The sequence below is a fragment of the Chelonoidis abingdonii genome, chromosome 3, assembly GCF_003597395.2.
Source record: "Chelonoidis abingdonii isolate Lonesome George chromosome 3, CheloAbing_2.0, whole genome shotgun sequence".
Taxonomy (NCBI): Eukaryota; Metazoa; Chordata; order Testudines; family Testudinidae; genus Chelonoidis; species Chelonoidis abingdonii.
Window position 1 is genome coordinate 87,268,762 of NC_133771.1, and position 27,351 is coordinate 87,296,112.

General features: G+C 40.6%; 1 protein-coding gene across 4 annotated transcripts in view; it reads left to right on the forward strand.

Moving 5' to 3' along the window:
- FIG4 (FIG4 phosphoinositide 5-phosphatase) overlaps positions 1 to 27,351 on the forward strand; it is a 151,370-nt gene that overhangs the window by 32,274 nt on the left and 91,745 nt on the right. For all 4 annotated transcript variants that reach the window (XR_012655524.1, XM_032774671.2, XM_075063880.1 and 1 more), the window contains exons 2-10: positions 3,473 to 3,571; positions 4,987 to 5,110; positions 13,436 to 13,592; positions 15,194 to 15,244; positions 17,270 to 17,418; positions 18,567 to 18,695; positions 23,299 to 23,399; positions 24,953 to 25,115; positions 26,087 to 26,184. Coding sequence is in view for 3 of the 4 variants with exons in the window: in XM_032774671.2 (XP_032630562.1) it covers positions 3,473 to 3,571; positions 4,987 to 5,110; positions 13,436 to 13,592; positions 15,194 to 15,244; positions 17,270 to 17,418; positions 18,567 to 18,695; positions 23,299 to 23,399; positions 24,953 to 25,115; positions 26,087 to 26,184 (1,071 nt within the window). In the remaining variant the exon portion in view is untranslated. The remainder of the gene's footprint in view (positions 1 to 3,472; positions 3,572 to 4,986; positions 5,111 to 13,435; positions 13,593 to 15,193; positions 15,245 to 17,269; positions 17,419 to 18,566; positions 18,696 to 23,298; positions 23,400 to 24,952; positions 25,116 to 26,086; positions 26,185 to 27,351) is intronic.

Below are 27,351 nucleotides of genomic sequence, written 5' to 3' on the forward strand. Positions count from 1 at the left end.
ACAAAACCCTAAAAACTTGTTAAAAATTGCTGTTTTTTTCAGGGCTTATATCTCTGGAAACCCTGGCTCACAGGCCTCAAATTTTGGGTCACTAAACCTATGCTCCACTCTCCAGAGGCACACCACATTACTAAGAATGTCCATTTTAGGGGACTAAGCATGTCCATTTTAGGGGACTTAAAAATGTTGACTTTTTAAAATGTGACAGTATCCTAACTGCAGTGGCACTGTCATGCCACTGTAATCACCCATGATATGCTAGACACTTCACAGCAAAGAAGGATATGATAGTTGCTTCAAAGAACTTAAAATCTAAATTTTACAAGTGAGGGTAATACAGAATAGGGAGTAAAGGGCCAATGAGAATAAGAGTTGGAAGTGTTAAGATCACATGGTTTGTCAGTCTAGTCAAGTGTGTGTCTTGGTGGTTCTGTGTTTGTGTTTGCTGTATATAAAAATTAAAGTAAAGATATAAGGGACTAAAATTGATTTATTTGCAGTGTGGAAGCTGTGGAACTGAGTTTCCACTGGTGTGGAATTGAGTTCTCAAGGGGGATTTAAATGAGGAGAGTTTGTTATGGCTTGGTGGACTACTGTAATCCTAATAGTAAAGAACCACATGCACACACTATGGCACAGTTCTGTTAAGTGGAAAACCCTTTTGCAGAGAACCATGAAATATACATTGTAATACCTAGGTACCAGGATACCAGATGGAGTCTTTTGAGGGGAGTAGAGAATGCTGAATAGGACTTTAAATTCTATTAATTTCAATTTAAATATTTTGACTTAAGTTTGTGCATTTGTTTTCAAAAACAAACTTTTTGTTATCTTCATTGTTTAGCTCATATGAATTCTGACACCTGAGCACTATGTAAATCTTATTGCTGATGCCCCTCACACATTTTAAATCCATGTGACTGTTCAAGTTAAGAGCAAGGCTGAGTAGAGCCACATGATTTCATCATGTTTTCCTACTAGGCTGAGTATTATTAAAAGCTACACCCTGTTGTGTTTAGGACAGTACTGATGGAAGGAATTAGCAAAACAAGAGCTTCCTACAGCAAGCCAGTCCTGTAATCTGCACTTACGGTTAATTACTCTAAATGTAGAAGATGATTCAATTTTAGTTTATCCTTTTGTCACATAATGAGTACAATGCAAATGTTCACTTTCTTTTCACATTTCACTTGAGGTAGAAATAACAAATATTATAAATAGCATTGTTTTTAAAAATGCAGTTCGTTCTTAATTATCAGTACTGTTAAAATAACATTTTTAAAGATTTGTTTTTGGATTAACATTTGAAATTTTGGTGGATCTCTCACTTTGTAATGTTTAGATCCTGGCAGATAGGATCTAAACCAGTGAAATCTATCCATCAGAATATTTGTGTTACCTGACTGATACTTCATTACTTCTCTTGTATCTTTTCATTTGATCCTACCCAAGGAATCAGTGTTTCTAATTTGATCTTGGATACCTAGATGTCCATCTTTTACATTGCTCTTCCCTCTAAGTCTGCCATCAGAATTGGATCTTAAAAATGCTCATCATTATTTAAATTAGCTATCATCCATGTTGAATGTTCAGCGTATACCAATAGTGTGAAGAAATTCTTCTGGTGGTAAGGACTGAATAACATTTTAGTTAATCTGTGGGCTGAGGTGAGAGGGTATAAAGCTGGAATCATGTATTATCAGTACACTGTATAACTGCGATTTACATGAAAGGAAGTTTTTTATGCAAGGGTGTAGTTTGGCCTTTAATAATTAACTTAAGGCACCCTACTTCTGCAAGGTGCTTCCCATGGGCCGATCTTTGCACTTGTGAAGTTCCTTGAAGGATCAGGTCCTAACATCTTAGTAACTCTTGTTTATTCAGAGACACTAAATTGGAAAATATGGACAACAAGGATACAAATCATTATTATTGCCCTTTATTTCTTTCCCTCAATATCCTTCAGTTTCTCTTTCTGCATTTTCCCCTTTCTCTGTCACTGTTTTGGTCTCTAAGCTTCTCTTGTCTTTCCTCTTCCCCCCCTCTCCCCCCCCACTTTGGCACTCTGACCTCCATATATATCAGTCAGTCAGTTTAGGTTCTTATACCTTTCCTGTTATGATGGCGTTGGAGCTGGTTGTCTCTGTCTACAAGAAAGCACAAATGCTTTAGATGAGGAAGACTACAGGGTGAAGTTGACTAGCATTCTAGTCAGTTTCTCATCACTTCTTCCATGTTTAAAGTACTTCACAGAGACAGATACTGTTTCTATTAAGCTCTTTAAACTGGGAGGCTATTGGGGGAAAAAAAACAATTGACTTGTTTAGGGCTGTTCACCAGTTTCATCTTATAGCAGGAGTGGGCAGACTTTTTTGGCCTGAGGTCCACATTGGGGTTGCAAAACTGGATGGAGGGCCAGGTAGGGAAGGCTGTGCCTCCCCAAACAGCCTGACCCCTGACCACTATCCGGCCCCTCCCACTTCCCACCCCCTGACTACCCCCCTCAGAGCCGCGACCTATCCAACCCCCCACCTGGTCCTTGTCCCCTAACTGCAGTGTCCTGGGACCCCCTGCCCCTAACTGCCCCCCCCGGGACCCAACCTCCTATCAACCCCCTACTCCCAGTCCCCTGACTGCCCTGACTCCTCCTGACAGGCTACCTGGGACCCCACGCCTATCCAACCCCTCCCCCCACCGTTCCTTGTCTCCTGACTCCACCCCCAAACCTGCCCCATTCAACTTCCCCCTGTCCCCTGATTGCCCCCCGGAACCCCCCATCCCTTATACAACCTCCCCCCCGGCCCCAGCCCACTTGCACTTACCATGCTGAGCAGAGCCGCATGTCTAGCTGCTGCGCCAGCTGGAGCCAGACATGCTGCAGCTCTGCTTGGCAGGAGCGCACTGCTCCGCTGCCCAGAGCGATGCCTGCGGGGTGGCATGGCTCTGCAGGGGTGGGGCCAGGGGATGGCCTCCCCAGCTGAGAGCTCAGGGGCCGGGCAGGACGGTTCCACAGGCCACATAGTTTGCCCACCTCTGTCTTATAGCCTCGCCACTAAAGCGTGCAAATAGACTGCTTGGAGACTTTTTAGAGAGTTCAGTGATGGCTAAGTGGCCGGGGAGAGGGGCGGAGAGGGTGGGATGGGGAGACGGACTCTTTTATGTAAATTGCATCTTCCTTCTCCACACAGCTGCCAGCTTTTCTTTCTCTTGATTTAAATTGGTTTTCTTCCCTCTGTGCTGTGAACTGGAGAGTTGAGGGGCTTTTTAAGTGTTGGGGATTGATTAGTATTTTCATGAAACACATACAAAATGTACCTGAAATGCTGATGGCTAAAACAATATCATTTACAAATTTAATCTGATCTAATGAAGATAGAGCTAATCTACAGCTATATAAAGCTATTGTTGATATGTTTATAGTTTTGGTATTTTTTTTAAATTCTTGTACAATATATTCTTTTTTTAAACCTAGCGGTATTTTCTTGTTGGGAGTAATCATGCAGAGACCAAGTATCGTGTTTTGAAAATTGATCGCACTGAACCAACGGATTTAGTTGTAATTGATGATAAGGTAAGTTCAGAACAGCTGAAAAACATACTCACGATGCTCTTGATTTCACATGTATATGATTTGTTATCTTCATAAACGGCAGATAGCCAAACTTTTCTCAAATGTGTCAACCTACTACATCATACTTCCATGACACTCGGTTTCTGTTAGCTATGCAGTTTCTGCTAACTGTGATCTCCTAATGTCAAGTAATAGATGTGAGTTTTATCTTATGTTCAGCTATGTCATTCTGAAATGCAAAATAAACTTGCTTAACTATTGCTTAGCTAAATGCTTGGAGTTGGTTTGAAATCATTTACACATCTGAAGCAAGATGAGCAACAGACGACAAAGCTTGGTAATGTACAGAATAGAGTAAGATGTGGTCCCTGCCCCAAGGATTTTATGGTGTAATGTCCCAGCCAGTCAAAGACTTACACACCTGCTTAACTTCATAAACATGTGTGATTACTTGCTTAGTTTTACTTCAGTGGGAATACTGATGTGTATAAAGTTCTGGATAGGCATATGTTTTTGAACGATCAGGGCATGAGGCTTCAGTCCTGCAAAGAGAACTGGCTGCACTGGATATTGTACCATTCCTCTCAGTGGAATTCTGTATGGACATAAGTAGGGCCCTACCAAATTCACAGTCCATTTTGGTCAATTTCATGGTCATCAGATTTTAAAAATCATAAATTTCATGATTTCAGCTATTTACATCTGAAATTTCACGGTGTTGTAATTGTAGGGATCCTGACCCGAAAAGGAGTTTTAGGGTGGGGGGGGGACCACAAATTTATTGTAGTGTGGGGTCATGGTGCTGCTTCCTCCTACCTCTGTGCTCCTGCTGGCAGTGGCACTGCCTTCAAAGTTGAGCGACCTGAGAGTGGTCGCTTCTGGCCGGGAGCCCAGCTCTGAAGGTGGAGCCACCGCCATCAGCAGCAAGTAGTAAGGATGGACTGTTATGGTATTGCTGCCTTCAGAGCTGGGCCCTTGGTCTGTAGCTGCTACTCTCCAGCTGCCCAGCTCTGAAGGCAGCAGTGCAGAAGTAAGAGTGACATGGTATGGTATTGCCACCCTTACTTCTGTGCTGCTTCTGGTGGGGTGTTGCCTTTGGAGCTCGGCACCTAGCCAACAGTCGTCACTCTCCATCCGCCAGCTCTGAACGCAGTGCGGAAGTAAGGGTGGCAATACCATCACTCCCCCCCCCAAATAACCTTGTGACCTCTCCCAGCAACTCCCTTTTGGGTCAGGACCCCCAATTTGAGAAATGCTGGCCTCCCTCTTGAAACTTGTATACTGTAGGGTAATAACACAAAAGATGAGATTTCACTGGGGGGGGAAGCAGATTTCACAGTCTGTGGTGCATTTTTCGTGGCTGTGAATTTGGTGATAACTAAAAGAATAAGTTAAATATGCATTTATATTTTCAGCATGTGTACACACAACAAGAGGTGAGGGAACTTCTTGGCCGCCTAGATCTGGGAAATAGAACAAAGATTGGACAGAAGGGCTCCTCTGGGTTATCTCGAGCTGTCTCTGCTTTCGGTGTCGTAGGTAATCACCTTGTCGTTTCTTTGATGGTATATTTTTTAAGAAAGTATAACTCAGAGCACAAGTGGTAATTGCAGCACTTTTCACCAGTCAGAATATTATCCACTCTACGCATGATTGTGTAGTAAAGTAACAAATATTAATGAAGTACACTTTTTTGTACTTTTTACAATGACTTTATAGGTGTTGCTTGTATCATAAGCTTTCCCAAATCTGGACCTTAGCGTCCAGAAACCTGGGTGCCTGCATGAAACCCTCTAAGCTTAATTACCAGCTTAGATCTGATAGCCTGCCACCGAAAAAGACATAAAAATATGATCTCTGCATCAAGTGACAATACACAGGGCTATTGCTTAAAAGAAAAATATGAATAAACAGCCTTATTCAAAAAGAGATACAATTTAAACATTCCAGCAAACTACACACATGTAAATACAAAAAAAACAATAACAGCCTATTGTTTTTTCTACCTTTGTACTTACAACTTTGAAACTGAAGATTAGAAGCTTGAAGATAGAAAAGATCCCCTCTCATAGCTGAGAGCCAGACAAAGACACAGACCCAAACATTCCCTCCCTGAGCTTTGAAAAATCCGGTTTCCTGATTGGTCCTCTGGTCAGGTGTTTGGTCCCTTTGTTAACCTTTACAGGTAAAAGAAACATTAACCCTTAGCTGGAGGGACCTCAGAGGTCACCTAGTCCAGTCCCCTGCACTCATGGCAGGACTAAGTATTGTTTAGACCATCTCTGACAGGTGTTTTGTCTAACCTGCTCTTAAAAAATCTCCAGTTATGGAGATTCCGCAACCTCCAAAAGCAAATTATTCCAGTGCTTAACTGCCCTGACATTTGTGAAACTTTCCTAACATACAGCCTAAACCTTGCCGCAATTTAAGCCCATTGCTTCTTGTCCTATTCTGAGAGGTCAACAAGAACAATTTTATTACCTCCCTCCTCCTTGTAATAACCCATTATGTACTAACTGTCATGTCCCCTGTCAGTCTTCTCTTTCCAGACAAATTCTGATAACCATCTCAGTAAATTTTACCTTTGTTTGATGTCCAAAAATTCCAAAATTTATTGGACTGTTTCTTATCCAAGTATGATGTGACAGTCCATTCAGTTAGACAGTGACCATGTTTACTCAGAATTCTGCAACAACGCCTTGGTCATCTTCATATAAATACACATTTTTTACGAGAGACCGGGGTTCAAATCCCGGTTGGTACCCAACTTTCCAGTAGGGTCCTTGGGCAAAAGACCCCCTAACGCTTCACCTGCCTACCTCAAATATGAGAGTGACACGAACTAGGAGAGTCATGCGGCTCGGACGTCGCCCGGATTAACAAGGTCCGCGCCAGATGTTGAGGAACCAGGACAATCTGACGATAAGTGGGCTACTGGAACAAACCATTCATGGACGAGACAAGAGAACCTGGAATTGATGGAATGCTACTACAACAGTAGACCTAATGAGAGGGGATATATGAAACGTATGAGGGGACTGTGGATGGACAAAAGACCTACATCCACACTTACTGAGAAACAGCTAGTTACCCAACGCTTCAACATAGTAAAGAGGAAGCTGCTCTCACAGCTTGAGATAGACCAACTCCACATTACATCCCAGACTCAAGAAGACCTGGAAGAACAAGTGGATGTGCAGCCCACACCTGAAGCTGAAACTTCACTGCCACCCCCTCCATTGCAGAGCACAGCAGCTGATATGAGGCATAAGATCATGGAGAAACTAGCTACAGTCAATCCTCGAGACCGATTACCAAGGCTCAGTGGAGAAGTACCATCAGATAGTATGTTAGAAGATGCCAATAGAGCCCTCATGACAATCCCTACTACCACCATAACTCAAACTCAAACCAATGAACTGGTATACGCTACAGCCTCTGTAATCCTGGAGATGCTTGGCTACACGATCAAGAAGAACAACAGTATGTACCCACCCTGGAAAATGAGGTTGGAGGATAAGATCAAGGCGACTCGGAGAGAAGTTAGTCAGCTGGTGGAACTACAGAAGGGTGTAGAGATTAAGGATAAGACTCGGCTACTGAAAAAATACAAGGGCCTGACTCCATCTGAAGCCCTAGAGACTGCTAAACAAAGGCTCACAGCACTGGCTACCAGGCTAAGGAGATACACTAGAGAAGCAGAGGCCAAAAAAGTAAATGCCCTGTTCTCCAAAGAACCATCCAAGGTGTACTCCCAACTGCAGTGCAACAACACAATAACAGCAGAGCCACCAGCAGCAGAAACTGAACAGTACTGGAAGAACATATGGGAGAAAGAGAAGACTCATAACACCAGTGCAAAGTGGCTGCAGGACCTGAGAACAGAGCACAGCAATCTCCCAGAACAGAAACCAGTCACCATCACAGTAGAAGACATCCAGCAGCGGGTCAAGAACATGAAGAGCTGGACAGCACCTGGACCAGACATGATCCACACCTACTGGCTAAAGAAACTAACAGCAGTGCATGAACGCCTAGCAGCACAGATGAACCAGCTGCTAGCAGCAGGCTCCCACCCAAACTGGCTAACACAAGGAAGGACAGTGCTGATCATGAAAGACCCCTGCAAGGGGACAGAACCGTCCAACTACCGGCCAATAACCTGCCTCCCCCACAACATGGAAAGTCCTATCAGGCATCATAGCCGCCAAGCTACAGGACCACATGGGCCAGTACATGAGCACAGCTCAGAAGGGCATTGGGAACAACACCAGAGGCTCAAAACACCAGTTGCTCATAGATAGAGCAGTCGCCCAAGACTCAAGGTCTAGACAGACCAATCTGAGCACAGCCTGGATTGACTACAGGAAAGCCTACGACTCAATGCCGCACACGTGGATCTGTGAATGTCTGGCGCTATACAAAGTCAACAGGACACTAAGGACCTTCCTCAAGAACTCAATGGGACTATGGAAGACAACACTAGAAGTCAACTCAAGGCAGCTTGCACAAGTGGCCATCAAGTGTGGCATATACCAAGGTGATGCACTGTCCCCGCTGCTGTTCTGCATAGGCTTAAACCCCCTCAGCCAGATAATCACAAGGACTGGATACGGGTACAGGTTCAGGAGTGGAACTACCATCAGCCACCTCCTCTACATGGATGACATCAAGCTGTATGCTAAGAATGAACGAGACATCGACTCGCTAATCCACCTGACGCGGATCTACAGTGAGGATATCGGGATGTCATTCGGACTGGAGAAGTGTGGCCGGATGGTAGTGAAGAGAGGGAAGGTAGTCAAGACTGATGGGGTGGAACTACCAGCGGGCCACATAGCAGACATACAGACCAGCTACAAGTACCTTGGCGTCCCACAGTCACATGGAAACCACGATGAGGAGGCAAGGAAGACAGCAACATCCAAGTATCACCAAAGGATAAGACAGGTCCTGAAGAGCCAGCTCAGTGGGAAGAACAAGATCCACGCCATCAACAGATACGCCCTGCCGGTCATCAGATACCCTGCCGGTATAGTGAGCTGGCCAAAGGAGGACATGGAGGCTGCCGATGTGAAGACCCGGAAGCTCCTCACAATGCACGGAGTTTCCACCCCAAGTCCAACACCCAGAGACTGTATACCAGCCGGAAAGAAGGCGGGCGGGGCTTGGTGAGCGTCAAAGCCACTGTCCTGGATGAAACCCGGAACATCCAGGAGTACATCAGTAAGATGGCCCCCAAAGATGAGCTGCTGAGAGAATGCCTGAGGCAGCAGCAGACATGGGAGGAAGACCAAGCAGAAGAAGTGCCATGGCAAGACAAGACCCTGCATGGGATGTACCATCGACAGATAGCTGAGGTGGCTGACATTGGGAAATCCTACCAGTGGCTGGAAAGGGCTGGACTAAAAGACAGCACTGAGGCACTGATCATAGCAGCACAGGAACAGGCACTGAGCACCAGATCCATTGAAGCAGGGGTCTACCACACTAGAGAGGACCCAAGGTGCAGACTGTGCAGAGAGGCCTCAGAGACAGTCCAACACATAGTGGCAGGATGTAAGATGCAGGCAGGAACAGCATACACTGAACGGCACACAACCAAGTGGCTGGCATTGTGTACAGGACATCTGCACAGCGTATGGGCTAGACCCTCCCAAGACCAGATGGGGATTCCACAGAAGGTTGTGGAGAATAGCAGGGCTAAGATTCTGTGGGACTTCCAGATCCAGACGGACAGGCAGGTACTGGCCAATCAACCAGACATCGTGGTAATAGACAAGGACCAGAAGACAGCGGTGGTGATAGATATAGCAGTGCCAAGTGACAGCAACATCAGGAAGAAGGAATATGAGAAGCTGGAGAAGTACCAGGGCCTGAAAGAGGAACTAGAGAGGATGTGGAAAGTGAAGGCCAAAGTGGTCCCAGTGGTGGTAGGAGCACTCGGGGCTGTGACTCCTAAGCTGGGTGAGTGGCTCCAACAGATCCCAGGAACAACATCAGAGCTCTCTGTCCAGAAGAGTGCAGTGCTAGGAACAGCTAAGATACTGCGATAGGTAAGGTAAGGGTTAAGTTTCTTTTACCTGGAAAGGGTAACCAAACACCTGACCAGAGGACCAATCAGAGAACTGGATTGTTTAAAGTCAGGGGCGGGAATTTGTATACTCGGGGTCTTTTTTGTTTTCTCGGCTGTGAGTAAACAAGGTTTCCTCCTAACTCCTTCTTATTTCAAATATTATACCAAAAGTCTGTGAGTACAAAGGACCCCAAAGCAATTCGGCTATGAGGAGCTTTGTTGTGTACGAATAGATGTGGATGGCTGTGTCTTTTGTTTTTCTCGGCTGTGAGTTAACAAGCTTTCCTCCTAACTGCATCTTATCTCCAAGTGTCTCCTACACATCTGTGAGTACAAAGGAACCAAAGCAATTCGGCTATGAGGAGCTTTGGGTTGTATTTACATGTATGTGGATTTGTTGGACTGGTTTAATTGGGCTATCTTTTAAATCAGACTGTTTCTTCATATTTTCTTATAAGCAAGAGCCTGTATTGAGTTTCTTAATGCAAGATTATTGTTTTATATTTCTTTCTTTTTTTTATATAAACTTTTCTTTTAAAACTTGTGGAAGTTTCTTTTCCTAGGGAGGCAAGGGAAGGGAAAAAAGCCAGGCTGTGGGCTATTTTCCTATTGCTTTCAGGGAAAGCAGGCTACGGGGAAAGAGAAAAAGAATCACCTCTGTATCAGGTGCATCTCCCTGTCCTGAGGCAGGCACGGGAAAGCAAAGCCAAGCTGTTGGTATTTTGCATCTCAATTGTCCTGAGGGTAGAGAAAGCCGGCTTATCTCTTGGGAAGCAGCAGAGAAACCGGTTTCTACTCGGGCAAGAAGCCTGGGAAGGAGGGGGGAAGGGTTTTCTCCCCTGCTTTTAGCATCCAAGGGATTGGAATCTGGGTGTCCCCCAATTGGACGCAAAAGTCCAGGTTTGGGACAGGACCAGATTGTGGACGCTAAAGTTCAGGTCTGGGACAGGGAGGCTAGATTACCACAGCCATGATAGTATACTTTAGAAAAGAAAGCTGTTTGATAAAGCATATCAGACATGTAAGATGTATATTTGATGTGATATTTTTGTTGAGCAAAAATTGAATGAAAGCCATATCCTAGCCTTTCTCATCAATCCAAATAAGTGACACCATGACCTTTTGCTCTTAGTGGAACCGCATAGTAGTTCTTCACTGGGCTCCTGGAAAGCGACGTGGAGTTACCATTCCAAATTCCAGCTTCTGTGAGAGAGAACTTATTGGCCCTACCTAATCTATAACCCCCTGTTGCTGCTGGGACTGGGACAGGCAATATCCTGGAAACTGGGAAGGAGAGGGTCTACTTATTACTGCTTATGCCTTATTCCAGGAGAATAACACTCTGATGCTTAATGAGAAAATATGATTTTACTCCATTCTCTAATCACTTTGCAAAGCAGGTAGTGCATGTGGATGCCAATCAGTACTGATGCTTAGGACTTGGCCAAGCTCTAGTTTACTATTTAAAAAAAAAAAATAATTGCAGAAACCCTTTCTCAGTGTAACCTATAATTTAAATCAGCTTCTGAAACAGATGGCTAGAGGATAACTAACCTGATGCCAATTCTTAAAAAAGACTCCAGGTGCGATCCTGGCCGTTACAGGCCAGAAAGCCTAACTTCACTCCCTGACAAACTGTAATTATAGTAACGGACAGAATTGTCAGACACACATTTGAACGCAGTTTGTTGGGGAAGAGTAAAGGAAAATCATGCCTCATCAATCTAATAGAATCTTTGTGGGGGTCAGCACACACATGGACAAAGGTGATCCCGTGGATATAGTGTACTTGGGCTTCCAGAAAGCCTTTGATAAGGTCCGTCACCAAAGGCTCTTAAGCCAAGTAAGCAGTCATGGGATAAGAAGGAAGGCCCTCTCATGGATCAGTAACTGATTAAAAGACAGGAAACAGAGGGTAGGAATAAATGGAATGGAGAGCGGAAAATAGCAGTGTCCCCCATGGAGCTGTACTGGGACCAGTACAATGTTGTTCAACATATTCATAAGTGATCTGGAAAAAGGGGTAAACAATGAAGTGGCAAAGTTTGCAGATGATACAAAATTACTCAAAATAGTTAATTTAAAGCAGACTGAGAAGAGTTTCAAAGTGATCTCGCAAAATTGGCTGACTGAGCAACAAAATGGCAGATGAAATTCAATGTTGATAAATGCAAAGTAATGTACATTGTTTTCCAATCTCAACTATACATACAAAATGATGGGGTCTAAATTAGCTGTTACCACTCAAGAAAGAGAATTTGGAGTCATGGTGGATAGTTCTCTGAAAACATCCACTCAATATGCAGCAGAAGTTAAAAAAGCTAAGACGATGTTAGGAACCATTAGGAAAAAGAGATTAGACAGTAAATATCATAATACCACTTTAAATCCATGAAACTCCTCCAACCTGAATACTGTGTGCAGTTGTACTCACCCCATCTCAAAAAAGGTATATTTTAAAAGTGGAAAAGGTACAGAGAAGGGCAACAAAAATAATTTAAGGATACGGAACAGCTTCTGTATGAGAAGTTGAAAAGACTAGGACTTTTCAGCTTGGAAAAGAGATGACGAAAGAGAAATATTATAGAGGTCTCTAAAATCAGAAAATTATGTGTAGGAAGAGAATACAGAAATGTTCTGTGAAGGGGTAAATAACAAGAACCAGGGATCACCCAATAAAATCAATAGGCATCGGGTTTAAAACAAACTAAAGGAATTACTTCTTCACAAAACACACAGTCAACCTGTGGAACTCCTTGCCAATGGCTGTTATGAAGTCCAAAGCAGAAATTGGGTTCAAAAAACAATTAGATCAATTCATGGAGAGTAGTTCCATTGATGACTATTAGCCAAGATGGTCCGGGATGCAACCTCCCTCCTGCCCTGCTCAGGGTGTTCCTAAACTTTGACTGCCTGATGCTGGGATTGGATGATGGGATGGATCACTTGATAATTACCCTGTTCTCTTCATTCCCTTTGAAGCTAATATCATTGGCCACTGTCAGAAGACAGGATACTGGTCTGAGCCAGTGTGACCATGCTTGTGTAGGGACCTGACTAGAAGGCCAGAAATTGGATCTCTGATCAAAAACTAGGATGGTGATGATAATACAAAAAATAGAGTTCACTGAATCCCTCACGCCAGTACTTACAGAGTACCGGAAGAACTTCAGCTGCAATTTAGCAATCAAAATCTAGTAATCTAGTCCAGATGCCTCAGAAGACATTGTTTCTTACTGTGTTAGGTAGGGGTTCCTTTTCTTGTGGAGGTCAGAGCAACTTTTTCAAAGGTGAGCTAATATGGAAGAAAGGGAAGAAAAAGTGGAGGCAAGGATGGTTGTAGTTGGCCCCTCTGCCCCTTTATTATTGTTAATTCAGCTTCTTTTCTGGGCTACCTTTTTGCTGCTACCCCACTGTAGCAGTGATAAAAGAGCCGAAGGGGGGTTCTCTCTCAGAAGTCAGTCAGCAGGGATCAGGTCTTATTCCTGATACTAAGAAGTAGGGTCAGGGCCTCCCAAATCCCCTTCATCCTTCCCACCCTCAAGCAATTGATTCTTTTGGGGCTAAAGCTGATTTGGATGCTCACTTTTTTAACGGAGTGAGATTGGATAAAAGTGAGTCCTACTGTGCTTAAAAAAAAAAAAAGAGCTTTCAAATGTTTATAAAAATTTAATATTGTGCAAAGTATTGAAGTAGTACCGGATATTGTCCTTCTACACATTGTATCTGACTAAGTCAACTTGTGACAAATGGGTTCTTATTTCTTGTATTTCTTCCATTTTGAACAGGTTTTGTTAGATTTTTAGAAGGCTACTACATTGTGTTAATAACAAAAAGGAGAAAGATGGCAGATATTGGAGGGCATGCAATATACAAAATAGAAGATACAAATATGATCTATATTCCAAATGACACTGTACGAATCACTCATCCTGATGAAGCAAGGTAAATGGTGGTGGTAGACTGTGCTTTTACATAGCTTTTTTTAAGTGATGAAGAAATGCTAAGGTTCATAGACTCCTATCAGTTACATACTCCAGAGTGGAGCAGTTTGTTAAACATTATGAGCTTGTTTCTCCAGTCCTTTATGCTAGCTTTATGCTGAAGTGACATTGGCTTAATTGGAGATAACTGGTGTAGTGAAATGGACAATCATAATGTAAGTTCAACTGAGTATACCCAGAGGGGAAATGCAGCTGTGTCATGCCCCTTCATAGCTTCTGACAACACCTCTGGGTTATTCATATGTCAGAGCTGCAATTAAACAAGTGTGTCTGGCCTGGATTATTGTCAGAAACCATCCACTCCACATTAGTTCATCTGGGAGCATGTCAATGCTAGTGCTGCTGTATGCTGCTTAATATACTAGTTGTCTAAGTAGCATTAGGTCCCCTGTGGTGCCCCTCATTGGAAAGGGTGGCATGGGTGGGAAGAAGATTCAGTGGCAACATTTCATTAAAACCAGCTGGAGTGTTGATGTTTAAGCATCCAGGGCAGGTGCAGACTTGAGGCAGGGAGCATTATGCACTTATTAAGGTTCAGTGAAACTGGCTTCTCATAAACTGAGCATGTTTTCTGGTGAGTACTCCCATCCCATGATTATACATGCAGGAAGGAATGTGGCCCTCTGCAATTTGTAGTCATGAATACTATGTGAGTATATGCCAGCTTAATTTTTGGCAGGAGTGGGCTAACTTATTTTATTTGAAGTCCCAAACAAATAGAGCATTTTCAGTCTTGTATAATGTGTGTGTTAACTAAAGGTCGCACATGTCACCATAAACTAACTGCAGGCAATAGATCAAGCCAATGGTAACCATTAAGTAAGTTTCCACATTAGAACATGTTATAGTTATACAGAAGTAATACACATCAGTCCTGCTTGTTAGAAACTAACAGGGCATATGAATATGACATACATTATTAAACATCAACATGTTACCTAAATCATGATATAGAAGTCCATAGTATTTTGTCTTATTGGAAGTTGAGTTAATTTTAACTTTTCCTACATAGTGATAGGACTGTCCTTGAGACCTAGAGAATTTTTGTGTGTACAGCAGGTTGCGACAGAAGGAATGGTTTCTTTGTTTGGGTGACAGCACTAAATCTTGTAGTTCTTACTACTTTATCAATTGGAGTTTCAGTTTTGCTTGGCTAAACACTGCAGTATGTGGCCCACGGTGTATATAAAGAGATGATGAAATTGCAACAGAGATGGATCCACAGTGGTCTAAAATAACAGTATAAAACCTTGGTGAGACACAAGTTTCAAACAATGGGTAAATATAGTCTAGAACAATATCAGATTTATCCAAGCCAGATTTTCCAATGTTCCAGCAGAATTGCAAAGATTGATAAAAAACTGCAATACAGAATTGTAGTAATAAAGACAAGGGGAACAGCTGATGACAATGAGTAGACTTTTGCATATCTTGATCAGGGTATTCCTCAAACTGATTATTCAGTGTCTCACTTTGTGCATGTAGAAGAGAAGTTACTGTTTGGAATAATTTTTTCCCCCTTATCTGTGTTACTCTATTTAGATATCTACGAATCTTTCAAAATGTGGACCTGTCTAGCAATTTTTATTTTAGGTAAGTATTTAACAACAATTACTGATTATTATAGTCTCAATTTTTAGCGGATATCTTAAAATCTTGACTTTAATTTTGTCAGTTGCTTAGCACAGTTTTGTGTAGTTGGATTTCAAGTTTTACCTGGAAGTGCCTTGTAATCGATAATGTTAAAGGGCCATTAACTGAATTGTTTGTAGTACAACTCTCTAAAACTCTTCATTGTTCGATTGTTTAAATGCACAAATGATTTTTCTTTTCAAACTTAGTTTTCTTTTATGGTGACAGCCTTAAAGACCAAAGTGTTCTCTCTAGCCACAGAAAAGGAACAATATAGTCTGTGAAAGCTTTCCACACTGACATACCAGTATCTCACAACTCTTCTGTGACTTTGTTTGCATCCAATACAGACTGATACGCAGACTTTTCCCTTCCACTTATAAAGTAAAACATATGGCAATAAATGAAGAGCCAAGGATCCTTAACAATCACTAGTATGAAGGCATTAATCAGGAAGCTCAATACAAATTACAAAGTGATATGATTGATGAAAAATTTGCATATGTCGTCTTTTCCCTTCTCCTTTTACACTGGCTTCTCTTAATGATAAATATGTGCTCCTGAGACAACCCGGGCAAAAATTATCTTTCCAAACTAGGCTGAATTACTGTGCGTTTTGAGCTATTGCTCAATTCACACAGAGGGTCAGCTGGTCTGGACTTGTATACGGGCTCTTCCCTGCTCCCCTGGTAGTCTCCGCCCTTCCTTGGATATTCCTAAATATGTTGATGTTTTCCCAGCACCAATGGAGGCCATTTTTCTCTGCAGTCCTCACTCTCTTTACTTTTTAGGGTCCAATCTGTTAGCTATCAGGCTTGGTAACTTTCTGCTGGTCTTAGTGCTGCAAACTGAAAATTGGGACTCTGTGTGTGTGAGTGCACCTGGTGTCCCACCGAAGAGTGCTACTGGTATTTTAAAGTTGCAGTGTGAAGACCAGCAGAAAGGCAGAAGGTTCTGAAGGTTCAGTGCTAGGTTCCTAAGAGATAGAAGGGAAGGGAAAGCAGATCTCCAGGTGCAAGAGTAACTAAAGGAGGAACAAGGAGTGTTGTCCATTTAAAATGGATATTAGTTAAATAGATCAGTCAGGATCATTTTTTCATTCTCTCCCCTATGTTTATTTTTTCTGTTTATATCTATTTTTTCCTCTCTGCCCTCCCCCATAGAGGGAGTCGGGGGACAAGCAAAGGACCATTCATACACTTCTGCTTCTGTGGCACAACTTTCCGTTCCATCCATCCATGTGCTGTGTGCAAGGACTTGGGGCGGGCAAGTGGTTGATCCAGAGACTGTATTGGCTTTTAATTGGTGAACGTATATTGACTGTTCACTGTATTTTCTGTTCAGGCCAAACTATAATCTTGTTGTTTTCCACATGTTGTTTCACAAATTTGCAGGTAGTGTTTGCGGGATTAATACTCATTTATTTTGTTTGACTGTTTTGGGATGGTTGGTCAGGAAAAGTATATGTCTCTCATAATAGTGGGACTCATGCAGCTGGGACCAAGAGACTCTGGCAAACTGCCTGGAGTATGTCTCAGTTGTGGCTTTAGCTTTCTTGGTAAGGTGGACATGTGTTGTAGACCAGACAGCATCTCTGGTTTGGTAGCCATTCTAACCTTGGACTCTTCTATTCAGGACAAAGAGTGGCTCATGTCCAGGCTGAGTGGCTGTAGTCACTTTTTGCTGCAGAGATATGTTCAATCTCGTTTTGTTTTTGTTTTTGTTTTGTTTGCCTTGTTTTTTGTTTGTTTAAGTTTCAGCCATTGTTCTATCAACTGTTCATTAGCTTGTAATGTGTTGTTTGCAGGATCCCCTCGGCAAGCTACCATTCTGTAATTACAGTATGTTTGTCTAGTTTCGTTGTCATTTGCTGTTTTATGCAAAATAGTTTATACTGCATTAAATAACAATACACGAAGAAAGCAAGGGTTTTCAGAAGTATTCCATGCTCCCATAATTTTTACTAAATTTTAATCTTGGTTTCAGCTACAGCTATGATCTGTCACACTCTCTTCAATATAATCTTACCATCCTGAGAATGCCACTTGAGATATTAAAAACTGAAACAATTCAGACTCGACCGGAGAGCTTTGATATCTTTGAAGATGAGGGACTTACAGCACAAGGTGGAAGTGGTAAGTGTATTTTAGACATACTGAATTAATACTAATAGTTAATGAGAAATGCACTTAGAACTATTTTTCACTTAGCCTACCTTGCAGAAACATCCAGCTTTTTTAATTGATCAATGCAGTCTCATAACAGTCCTCAGTTAATACAAGATTACATAAAGTGCCAATTACAGATATTTGAATATGAGCAATGTAATTTCTAGAGATGATTAATCTTTTCTTTTGGTAATTTACATTGTAGCTCAGGGAGATAATTGCACATGCTGACATTTTTCAGCAATTGATTATTCAGCTCACCCAATAGGTATGAGTTTACAAATCAAGCAGTAATTCATTTTCAGTGAAGTATAAATAGTGCTAATAGATTTTGTCTTGTTTAATGTTAGTAAATATTGATTACAAAGAAATTGTCTGTCTGTTATTACCACCAACTTAAACCATTAGGCTCTACAAGGGACTCTGAACAAAACACACATTAATTTAAACTGCAACCAAAGGCTTCTATTTTCGGATCTGATAAACACAGCAGGTTTAAAGGGCTATTAATCAAAAAATTTTATAGTTAAAATGTGTGTTGATGTCTGATTTCTCCTGTTTTTCTGTGCCCCCCCCTTTCTACTCCCTCCCCCACAGAAACACTTGAAAGTTGTTTTATTTTAAGTGGGTTACTTGGTTTCCTTCTTCCTCTAATATGTCACGTTAACCATTTTTAGCAGAGCATCAACAACAAAGTTGGATTGTAATTTTTTTTTGCTGTATCTGTTTAGTGTTGTAGAAATATGCAAGACAGTTTATAACTTTGATCCTTTTCCATTTTTCTGAAAAAAGTATGTTTTTCAAAGTGAAAGAAATGATAGCGGTTCCCATGAAGTCCATTAGGGACTTTCTGTTGCTATCAATTTTACATGGAAAGCATTCATATACTACAATGATGGGTACAGTATAAAAATCTTAGATGCTTAACTTTAAACATGTGCTTTAATCCATCTCTGTTCAGCATAGTCCTGCAGCACATAATTAAGTGGTTTCCTGAACTGGGCCCAAACACAATCAAATTAAAAGCCTTAGTTACAGTGTGTGTTAAAAATGAAATTATCAAACATGGTTGAGCTCTTTTTTATTATTGATGCATTTTCATTTTAACTTTTTAGGTGTATTTGGGATTTGCAGTGAACCATATAAAAAGTATGTGTGGAATGGTCAACTGCTGGATGTAGTTAAAAACACTGTTCATCATGACTGGCTGTTGTATGTTATTCATGGATTTTGTGGGCAGTCCAGTATCCTTTTTGCTATAAGAGAACAAATATTGGTTTTTGCATTTAAAAGTTTGCTGTATGGACAGCAGTTCATAGGACAAAATAAAAAGGAGTCATATTAAAAAATGGAAACTAAGTCAGATTACAAAGGATGAATATAGGCAAATAACACGGGAATGCAGGGGTAAGATTAGAAAGGCAAAGGCACAAAATGAGCTCAAACTAGCTATGGGAATAAAGGGAAACAAGATGACTTTTTATCAATACATTAGAAGCAAGAGGAAGACCAAGGACAGGGTAGGCCCACTGCTCAGTGAGGAGGGAGGAACAGTAACAGGAAACTTGGAAATGGCAGAGATCCGTAATGACTTCTTCATTTCGGTCTTCACTGAGAAGTCTGAAGGAATGTCTAACATAGTGAATGCTTATGGGAAGGGGGTAGGATTAGAAGATAAAATAAAAAAAGAGCCAGTTAAAAATCACTTAGAAAAGTTAGATGCCTGCAAGTCACCTGGGCCTGATGAAATGCATCCTAGAATACTCAAGGAGTTAGAGGAGGTATCTAGGCTCTAGGCTATTATCTTTGGAAAAGTCATCGGAGACGGAGGATTCCAGAGAGACTGGAAGGGCAAAATATAGTGCCCATCTATAAAAAGGGAAATAAAAAAACACAGGAAACTACAGACTAGTTAGTTTAACTTCTGTGCAGGAAAAATAAGGAGCAAGTAATTAGGAATCATCTGAAACTTGGAGGCTAGTAAAGGTGGATTAGGGAATTATGCCTAGCATGTGATTGTAATAGCAAAGACGGTTTCGAACCTATCTGAAGCTTTCTTTGTATAGGATACGAGTTTCTTGGTGTTGTATCAAGAGGAGAGTGGTGGATGTGGTATACCTAGACTTTAGTAGGGATTTGATATGTGTCTTGATGATATTCTCCGATAAATTAGGCAATACAATTTAGATGGGGCTACTATGAGTGGGTGCTAACTGGCTGGATTAACCGTACTCAGAGAATAGGTTATTAATGGGCTCCCCAGATCTGCTGAAAGTATAGACAAGTGGGTCCGCAGGAAGGGGTCTGTGTTGGACCCGGTCTTGTTCAATATCGTTCATTAAACGAGCTTAAGAGGTTGTGGCATATGGAAGTCGCTTATTAATTCTCGCAGGCGATACCAAATTGTGGGCCGGATGCAACTGCTTTGGAGGGCAGTGGTCAAACATCAAAATGATCTGGACAACATTGGAGAAATGGCTGAGGTAAATCGGATGAAGTTCAATTAAAGACAAATGCACAAGGTGCTGCCACGTTGAAGAACAATCAGTTTCACACATACGAGAATGGGAAGAGACTGTCTAGGAGCGACGTAGATAAGAGATCTAGGTAGTCACAGGGACCACAAGCTAAAAGTATGAGTCAACAGTGTGATACTGGTTGCAAAAAAAGCAAACATGATTCTCGGATGCATTAAGCAGTGTGTTGTAGGAAGTCTTCTTGCCGCTGCTACTTCTGCAGCTGTTAGCCTCAACTGGAGTTATTGTTGTCCAGTTCTGGGGCACCGCATTTCAAGGAAAGCTTGGGGAGAACGTTGGAGAGGGTCCAGAGCAAAGCAATCAATTATATGATAAAGTCTTGGAGAAAAGTGACCTATGAAGGAAAGCTTGAAAGAAATTGGTTATTATTTGGAATAGAGAAGGAGCTGAGAGGGACATGATACAGTTTCAGGTATTCTAAAAAGGTTCATCAGGAGAAGGAGATAAATCTTGTTCCACCTTGAGCGCTGCAATGAGTTAGAATAGAGCGCAATGGGCTTAAATGCAGCAAGGAAGATTGTGAGGTTGGGACATTAGTAAAAGTTTCCTAACTTGTCAGGGTAGTAAACACTGGAATAAATTGCCTAGGTGAGGTGTTGGAATCTCCATTCTTCTGGAGATATTAAGAGTAGGTTAGATAATGGTCTAGACAGTATTTGGTCCTGCCATGAGGGCAGGGGACTAGACTCGATGACCTCTCAAGGTCCCTTCCAGTCCTAGAGTCTATGAATAAATTATTGCATCAGTTGTTACTAAACTCTATTTAAAAGGATTTTCACATGTATTATGACAGTCATTTAATTAGTTTTGCATTATTTTGCCAGATTTTAAAAACATAGGATCTAAAAAAAGATATATAATTGGAAAGATAATGTCCTTACTGTGTTTATAAAAGATGAGGGAAAATTCTTAACCCAAACACACATTTTACAGTAAATCACTGTGTGATAATACTATGGAAAAATAAGGTTCCAATCTTGCAATCACTTCCATACAGGCAGAGTGTTGTGCCGGTATGGAGCTAATTGCAGCTTTGAGTCCTAGTAGAGCAACTTTGGGACCAGATGGTATTTATCAGGGCGTTCTGGAAGGGGGCGGGGGGGACCCTGTGGAAGAACTTAATTATTCACATAGAGATGTGCTGATATTATTGCTAAAACAGAGGTATTATTTTATTATTATTTTAGGATTGGATTTTCAAATCACTGAGACCTAACATTTGCTTCAGTTGAAGTCAGTGATAAACCTTACTGACTGCCATGAGACCAGAGTTAAATTGACATTAAGTGTTTGTTTTTAAAAATTCCATTCTAAAAAAAAATATGGATATATCTACTGCAACTCTAGTGGAAAATATATCCAAATCTTAACTTTATACATAAATGATTAATATAAACCTATGCATATATCATTTAAATTAACTGTCCTCTCATCTTAATAAGAATCTAGCATACTATAGGTGGCTTATTTTAACCTATCATCTTTACCATACACCATTAATATATACAGGCCTATTCATGGAAAAAAATGAAAGAAGAAAGGGGACTATGACTATGGATTCAGAATTTAGGTATTACCTTTTTGCAAAAGATCTTCTAAATTCATTGTATTCTCTTCCATCTCTCCATTCCCAGACTCTTGTTTTGCAAAAGCATCTGTGTATGAGTAATTCTGCATATAAGTTATCCCATTTTTTGTGCATAAATATTTGTAGCTTTGGGGCCTTAATATTTAGTATGTAATTTTGCACAGGTAAAGTTATGCATCATCAAACTCAAATAATACTTTTTCAAAAAAAAAAAAAAGTGGGGGGGACAGGAAGAGAAGGAATACAGTGATACTTATCCTTAAAGTAGAATAATTAGATTTTTAAATAAATTGCCTTGAGCCTCAGTTCTTTCAGACAAGTCAAGAAAGAACAATACATCACTTCATGATTATTTTTTTCAAACTACTCTTTAATTCAGGGGTTCAGATAAATGGCTATTGTTGAGGAGAACACAGCACAAGGTGGGTGAGGTTGCAAAGGTGGTCTGAAGCTCCCTTGTGCATTCCTGTGATTTTGGGGCTGCTGGGTGCGGGGCTGCTTCCCAGGCATAAATTAGAACAGTTTCAAGGCTACTCTAGCTTACAGGAGCAGTTACTGGCCTCAAATGGCAATCACAAATCAGTGCTTTTATAGGGGCATCTTGGCTAGTCCATTGTACTGCCAGCAGCAGAGATCTGAGTGATATCTTAGTGTATGCACAACGTGCCTCAGGTGGCATGTGGTCAGGATTGATTACTCAATTTGGTGCACTGGTTGGATCACTAGCTTCCCTGGCCTGGGCCAGGCACTGATGGGGTGTGTTATGTGAATGCTGAACATAACCTTTTTGTTGGCTCAGTGCCCTAGAGTTGATTCTCCATCCCCACCCTCACCTCAGTGCCTTGTTATGCCTGCCTTATGGCCAGAATATGCTAAGATTGCAGCAGAAAGTGTCCTCTAGAGGATCTGGCCCTCTGTTTTCATTGCATTAACATTAAAAAGCTCAAGATTTCCCTACATACATGCTTTTAACACCTACTTGCAGCAGATTTTCTTCATGTCTAAAATGTTACCAAATGTAGTTCCAATCTTCAAGGAAAGGTGAATGAAGGACAAATCTGACAATTAGATGTGCGTATCTCACTAAGTATGTAAGCAATTAAAGATAATTAAGGGTAGATTTAATTCAATACCTGGCAAAGTATAAACTGAAGTCAAATCACCACTGCTTCTGTAGTATGTTTCAGTGGCTTTTATCTAGTCTGAGGCTGTTGCAAGTGAACTGCCTTTCCAGAAAAATCATTGGAGGATAACCTATATATCTGATTTGGAAATAAAATTCAGGAGTTCCTAATTCCAGAATTGACATGAATGCCTCCTAGGGCCTTAGATAAATCTTGTAATAGCTCTGCCTACATTGTTCCTTCTGTAAAATGGAAGTAATATTTATCTTCCTCTGTAAGGTGGCTGTGAAGATTAGTTGATTTATTGTAAAGACTTTGAAAATAGAAAGCACTATACAAATAATTATGATTGAAAAGGGAATTAATGTCTCTTCCACTCATTAAAGAAATCTGAAAAAGTAAAAAGGAATTAAGGTCACCTGTGTTGTTTAGAGGTCTTATGAAATAATATTAAAATAGGGTTTTCATTCAGAAAAAAGACAATAAAATACATTTTCTTTAGAGTGCATTTTTTTTAACATTGTCCAGGACTAAAGTAAATGAAAGGAAAATAGCTTTGGGAATCATAATATGTGTAAACCTTAACCTTACTTTCAAGAACTGTTAATATACGGTCGTCCAGTGCATGTCACTCTGATAGCCAGAAGATCAAGCAAATTTTCTGGAACACGTTTTCTAAAGAGAGGAGCAAACTCTGAGGTAAACTAAATCTCTCTCAACTTTTGTTTTGTACTGCACTACATGAAGGTCTTATCCTACTTCCTTATAGAGAGCAGGATTGTGTCCTTAAGGTTTTGGTAGCTTATTTTTCATTTTACAGATATCACATCCATAGTAAAAATGTCAAGGGGGGAAATGTAAATTTTACTATTTTATGATAATTAAATTAAATATAAGAAATGAAAGCCAGGATAAGAAAAGTTTCTGTTGTAACACTTTAGTGGATATAGTCAGGTATTTACCTGCAAGGTAGAAAAGAAAACTCTGATGAGTTGGAAGATATAACAGCAGCAAATGGGATTTAATTTGCTGTAGAGAATTCATGCTGTTGTTACTCATAATTTATTACTGCAAATATGTTGAAATTTTATATAGTTACTCATAGTTCTTTCATGTGTATGCTGGTGCACATTTTGCACTGTATGTAATAGCTGTTGAAATCCAGTCTTTAGAGAAATAACCTGATATACAGACCTATATTTAGGGCCCAACACTGAAGTTAGATGTAGATCTTTATGCTCCCTTGTACCACTGACGTGCTCTAGGCTCTGCACAGACATTTGGGTCTATGCTAGTACATAATATTGCAGGTCTGGGGCCAGAGGTAGGGAGGCAACCATCAGATTCATGAAAAAGTTGATCAATTATCCAAAGCCTGCCTGACCTCAATCCTAATTATCACCTTTAGCAACTACCTAACAATATACGTTTTGCCTGCATCAAACCAAGTTACAATCAGTCAGACCCCCTCAGGACTAATGCCTCTTCAGCACCATAATCAGGCAGCAAGCAGATCAACATTTTGGCCATGTGTGATTCTTGGACACATTTAGAACAGCTTTTTGCACTAACCCTAGTTTTAACTTAAATATTTTATAACGGGCTCTTAAAAGGGCTGGACAATTTTGTGATCAATAGTAATGTGTATCTTTGCATGCTGATACAAAAGTAATCAAAAGGTGGGAGTTACATCAGACATGTCAAACCAGCGGAAAAAACATAGAAATTGGCTTGTTTGTTTTGATTAATTGGCTTGTGAAGCTGCTTGTTGGCTAGTTTTTGGCTTGTAGCTTGTTGCAAGTTGTAGCTTGTTGCTTCTTCTTTTTTTTATTGATCGGCTCCTGGCAAGCAGGGGCAAATGGGGGCAAGCAGGGGCAAGTGGGGAAGAGAGTCAGGGGTGCACAGCGGGCTCACCACAGCCCCAGACTGCACGCCAGGGGCTCTAGTCACATAGAGTGTTGGGGTTCTTAGGGACTGACTTCTTTTGGCCTTGTTTTGAAATGAGATTAGCTTGTTTTTTGGCTTATTGTGAAAATCAGAGTGCTTATTTACCATGTGAAAGTTGGCAACTGTGAGTTACATGACCAATTCAGTTCCCTGCTTTGGAATTCTTGTGCTCTTATGATTTGACATCCCTTATTTTTAGTTTTAATTAGTCCTGTCATTCACAGTAATTGTTTCAATATCTATGTATTCAGCTCTGAAATGTTATATGTCTACAGTATTTGCATTTTTTTTGTTTTTGGTTTCAGGGGGATGTTGCTAATGAAGTAGAAACTGAACAAATACTTTGTGATGCTTCGGTGATGTCATTTTCTGCAGGGAGCTATTCTTCTTACGTTCAAGTTCGAGGCTCAGTCCCTCTATACTGGTCTCAAGATATTTCAACTATGATTCCCAAGCCACCAATTACATGTATGTTCAATATATTCTTTATGGTAGCCTATGGTAAGCAGTTTTCCTAAAAGAGCATGCCAGAGAGAGACAGAGTGAAGGCTAATCTTGTGAAAACTAAAAAAGAAAAAAAAATTGTATCTTTTATTTCTTCACTGTGAAGCTACAATTAAAGATAGACCAGCAATTTTATAAACATCCTGGTTTATGAAAGTGTTCATTAGTTAGCCACAAAAATTAGTTCCAGATTGAAATTAGACCTGAGGAATTTGGTGACTTCTTAATATTAGATGTTGTGCCCACAGTGGCCCTTTATTGCCCTTATGTGGCAATGCTTGTGGTTGAAGACTGCAGCCTACTTTGAGCTCATGATTCTGTACCCAAATAATAGTTATTTGTCAGTTTGTTTCCCGTGGGAGAACGTTTTGGATGACATCCTGGCTCTGTTAACCAATTGAAAAATTCCCCTTAACTTTCATGGGGCCAGGATATATTTGCCCTTTGACTTCAGTGGGACTACTCACCTACTCAAGAGTTTAGCACATTCATATGTGCTTTACTGGATTGGGCTTGAGTTTGCTAGTCAGTAACTGTTCCCATCCTTTATATCACTGGCTAGCTTACACAAGTGCTACCTCAGTGGGTATCTCTAAGTGAAAAAGATCTCTGGATCCAGTGCACTGGTCATGTGTAGAACAGAAGTGGAATGGATGTAAAAGTGAAAGTGGTTACAGAACAGGTAACTAACGGTTTCTTTCTAGTTATCTAAGTTTTGACAAACTTTTAAAAAAAAAAAAAAAATTAAAGGGAAAACCTTTGCTTTTACCCTGTTTCTTTAATGATAGAGAGGTGTGAAACTGTATTACTATTATTAAAAAAATTAGTAAATCTTTTATAAAAAATGCATTCATAGGAAAGTAACCTTTCAGGATCTGAAAATCTTTTTTTTTTTTTTTTTTTCTTCCGGAATATGTTTATTTACTTTGTTCCAGTGGACCAAGCAGATCCATTTGCACACATAGCTGCACTTCACTTTGATCAAATGCTTCAGAGGTTTGGCTCTCCCATTATCATTTTGAATCTTGTCAAGGTACAGTATTGTTTAGTCATAACTTGATGTGGTATAAATAAATTAATAAACTCGTAGTTTGTTAAATAATTTTAATTATACTAAGTTTTTTGCATTTGAAGCCAGATTATAGACTCACTAAAGCCAATAAGTTTTGCTGCTTAAATTTGGTTCTGAAAGCTGGCCTTGCCCTAAATATAAATTTAATACTACCTTCTAATAGAAAATGCACATTTTCAGATTAATAAATAACAAGATTATTTGTAGGAAAGCTTGAATGACAAACAAGTGAAATTCCTCCCTTGCTGTTTTCACTCCTATCCATTGTTAAACTGGTTTCAGTGTATCAGTTGTCCTTCTAAAACAGAAGATTTGGATTTGACTCCCAGTGAAGCTTTTCCATGCAAGTTTGGAACAGGCAGAAGGATTACATTTTATACTGAAACATGAGGATCTATTTTGATTGGGTCTGAATGCTCTCATTCCATCTCACAATGAGCTAATACCAGCCCACAAATGGAGGACCTTTTTCACAAACCTGTTCCCCTACCCAGTTGTACCTTGCATTATAACTAGACTGCCAGTATAGTTCTTCAGAGATAAAATATCCTTAATGATTATACACTTCTTGCAATGCATACTTCATCTTTTCTTTCGGGCTATTGGAATCACCCCACCTTGAGCAGGAATATTTGAACCATGGGTTTAAAATATGTCCAGACAGTAATAGCAGTATGAAGCCTAAGGTCAGGCTGGAAATCTGTGGCAGAGGCAGGAACTGAATCTAGATTTTCTGATTCCAGTCCCCAGTGCTTTAACCAAAAGGCCATCTTTCTTGTTTCTGCTTCACTCTACTTACCACCAAAGTATGCTGCAGTACCATCATATGACTGCAAGAAGTCTTGGTGATAAACTTCCAAACTAAAACTACTGTACCCCATACAAAACATCATGAAAAACAGTAAATTCTCCTTCGTTTGTTAGTGTCTAATGCATATCTTAAGCATTTGACAGGCAGTCTGGAGGATGATGGAATATTAAATATAAATATTACTTTTAGCCTTCTTATCAAAGAGAGTAATTTAGATATGTATCAAGTGTGGAGTATTTTCAGATGCTAATGATAAATCTTGAAAATATAGGGATCTATTTGACAGTGAGAGAGTGTGTGACAGACAATATCTGTTG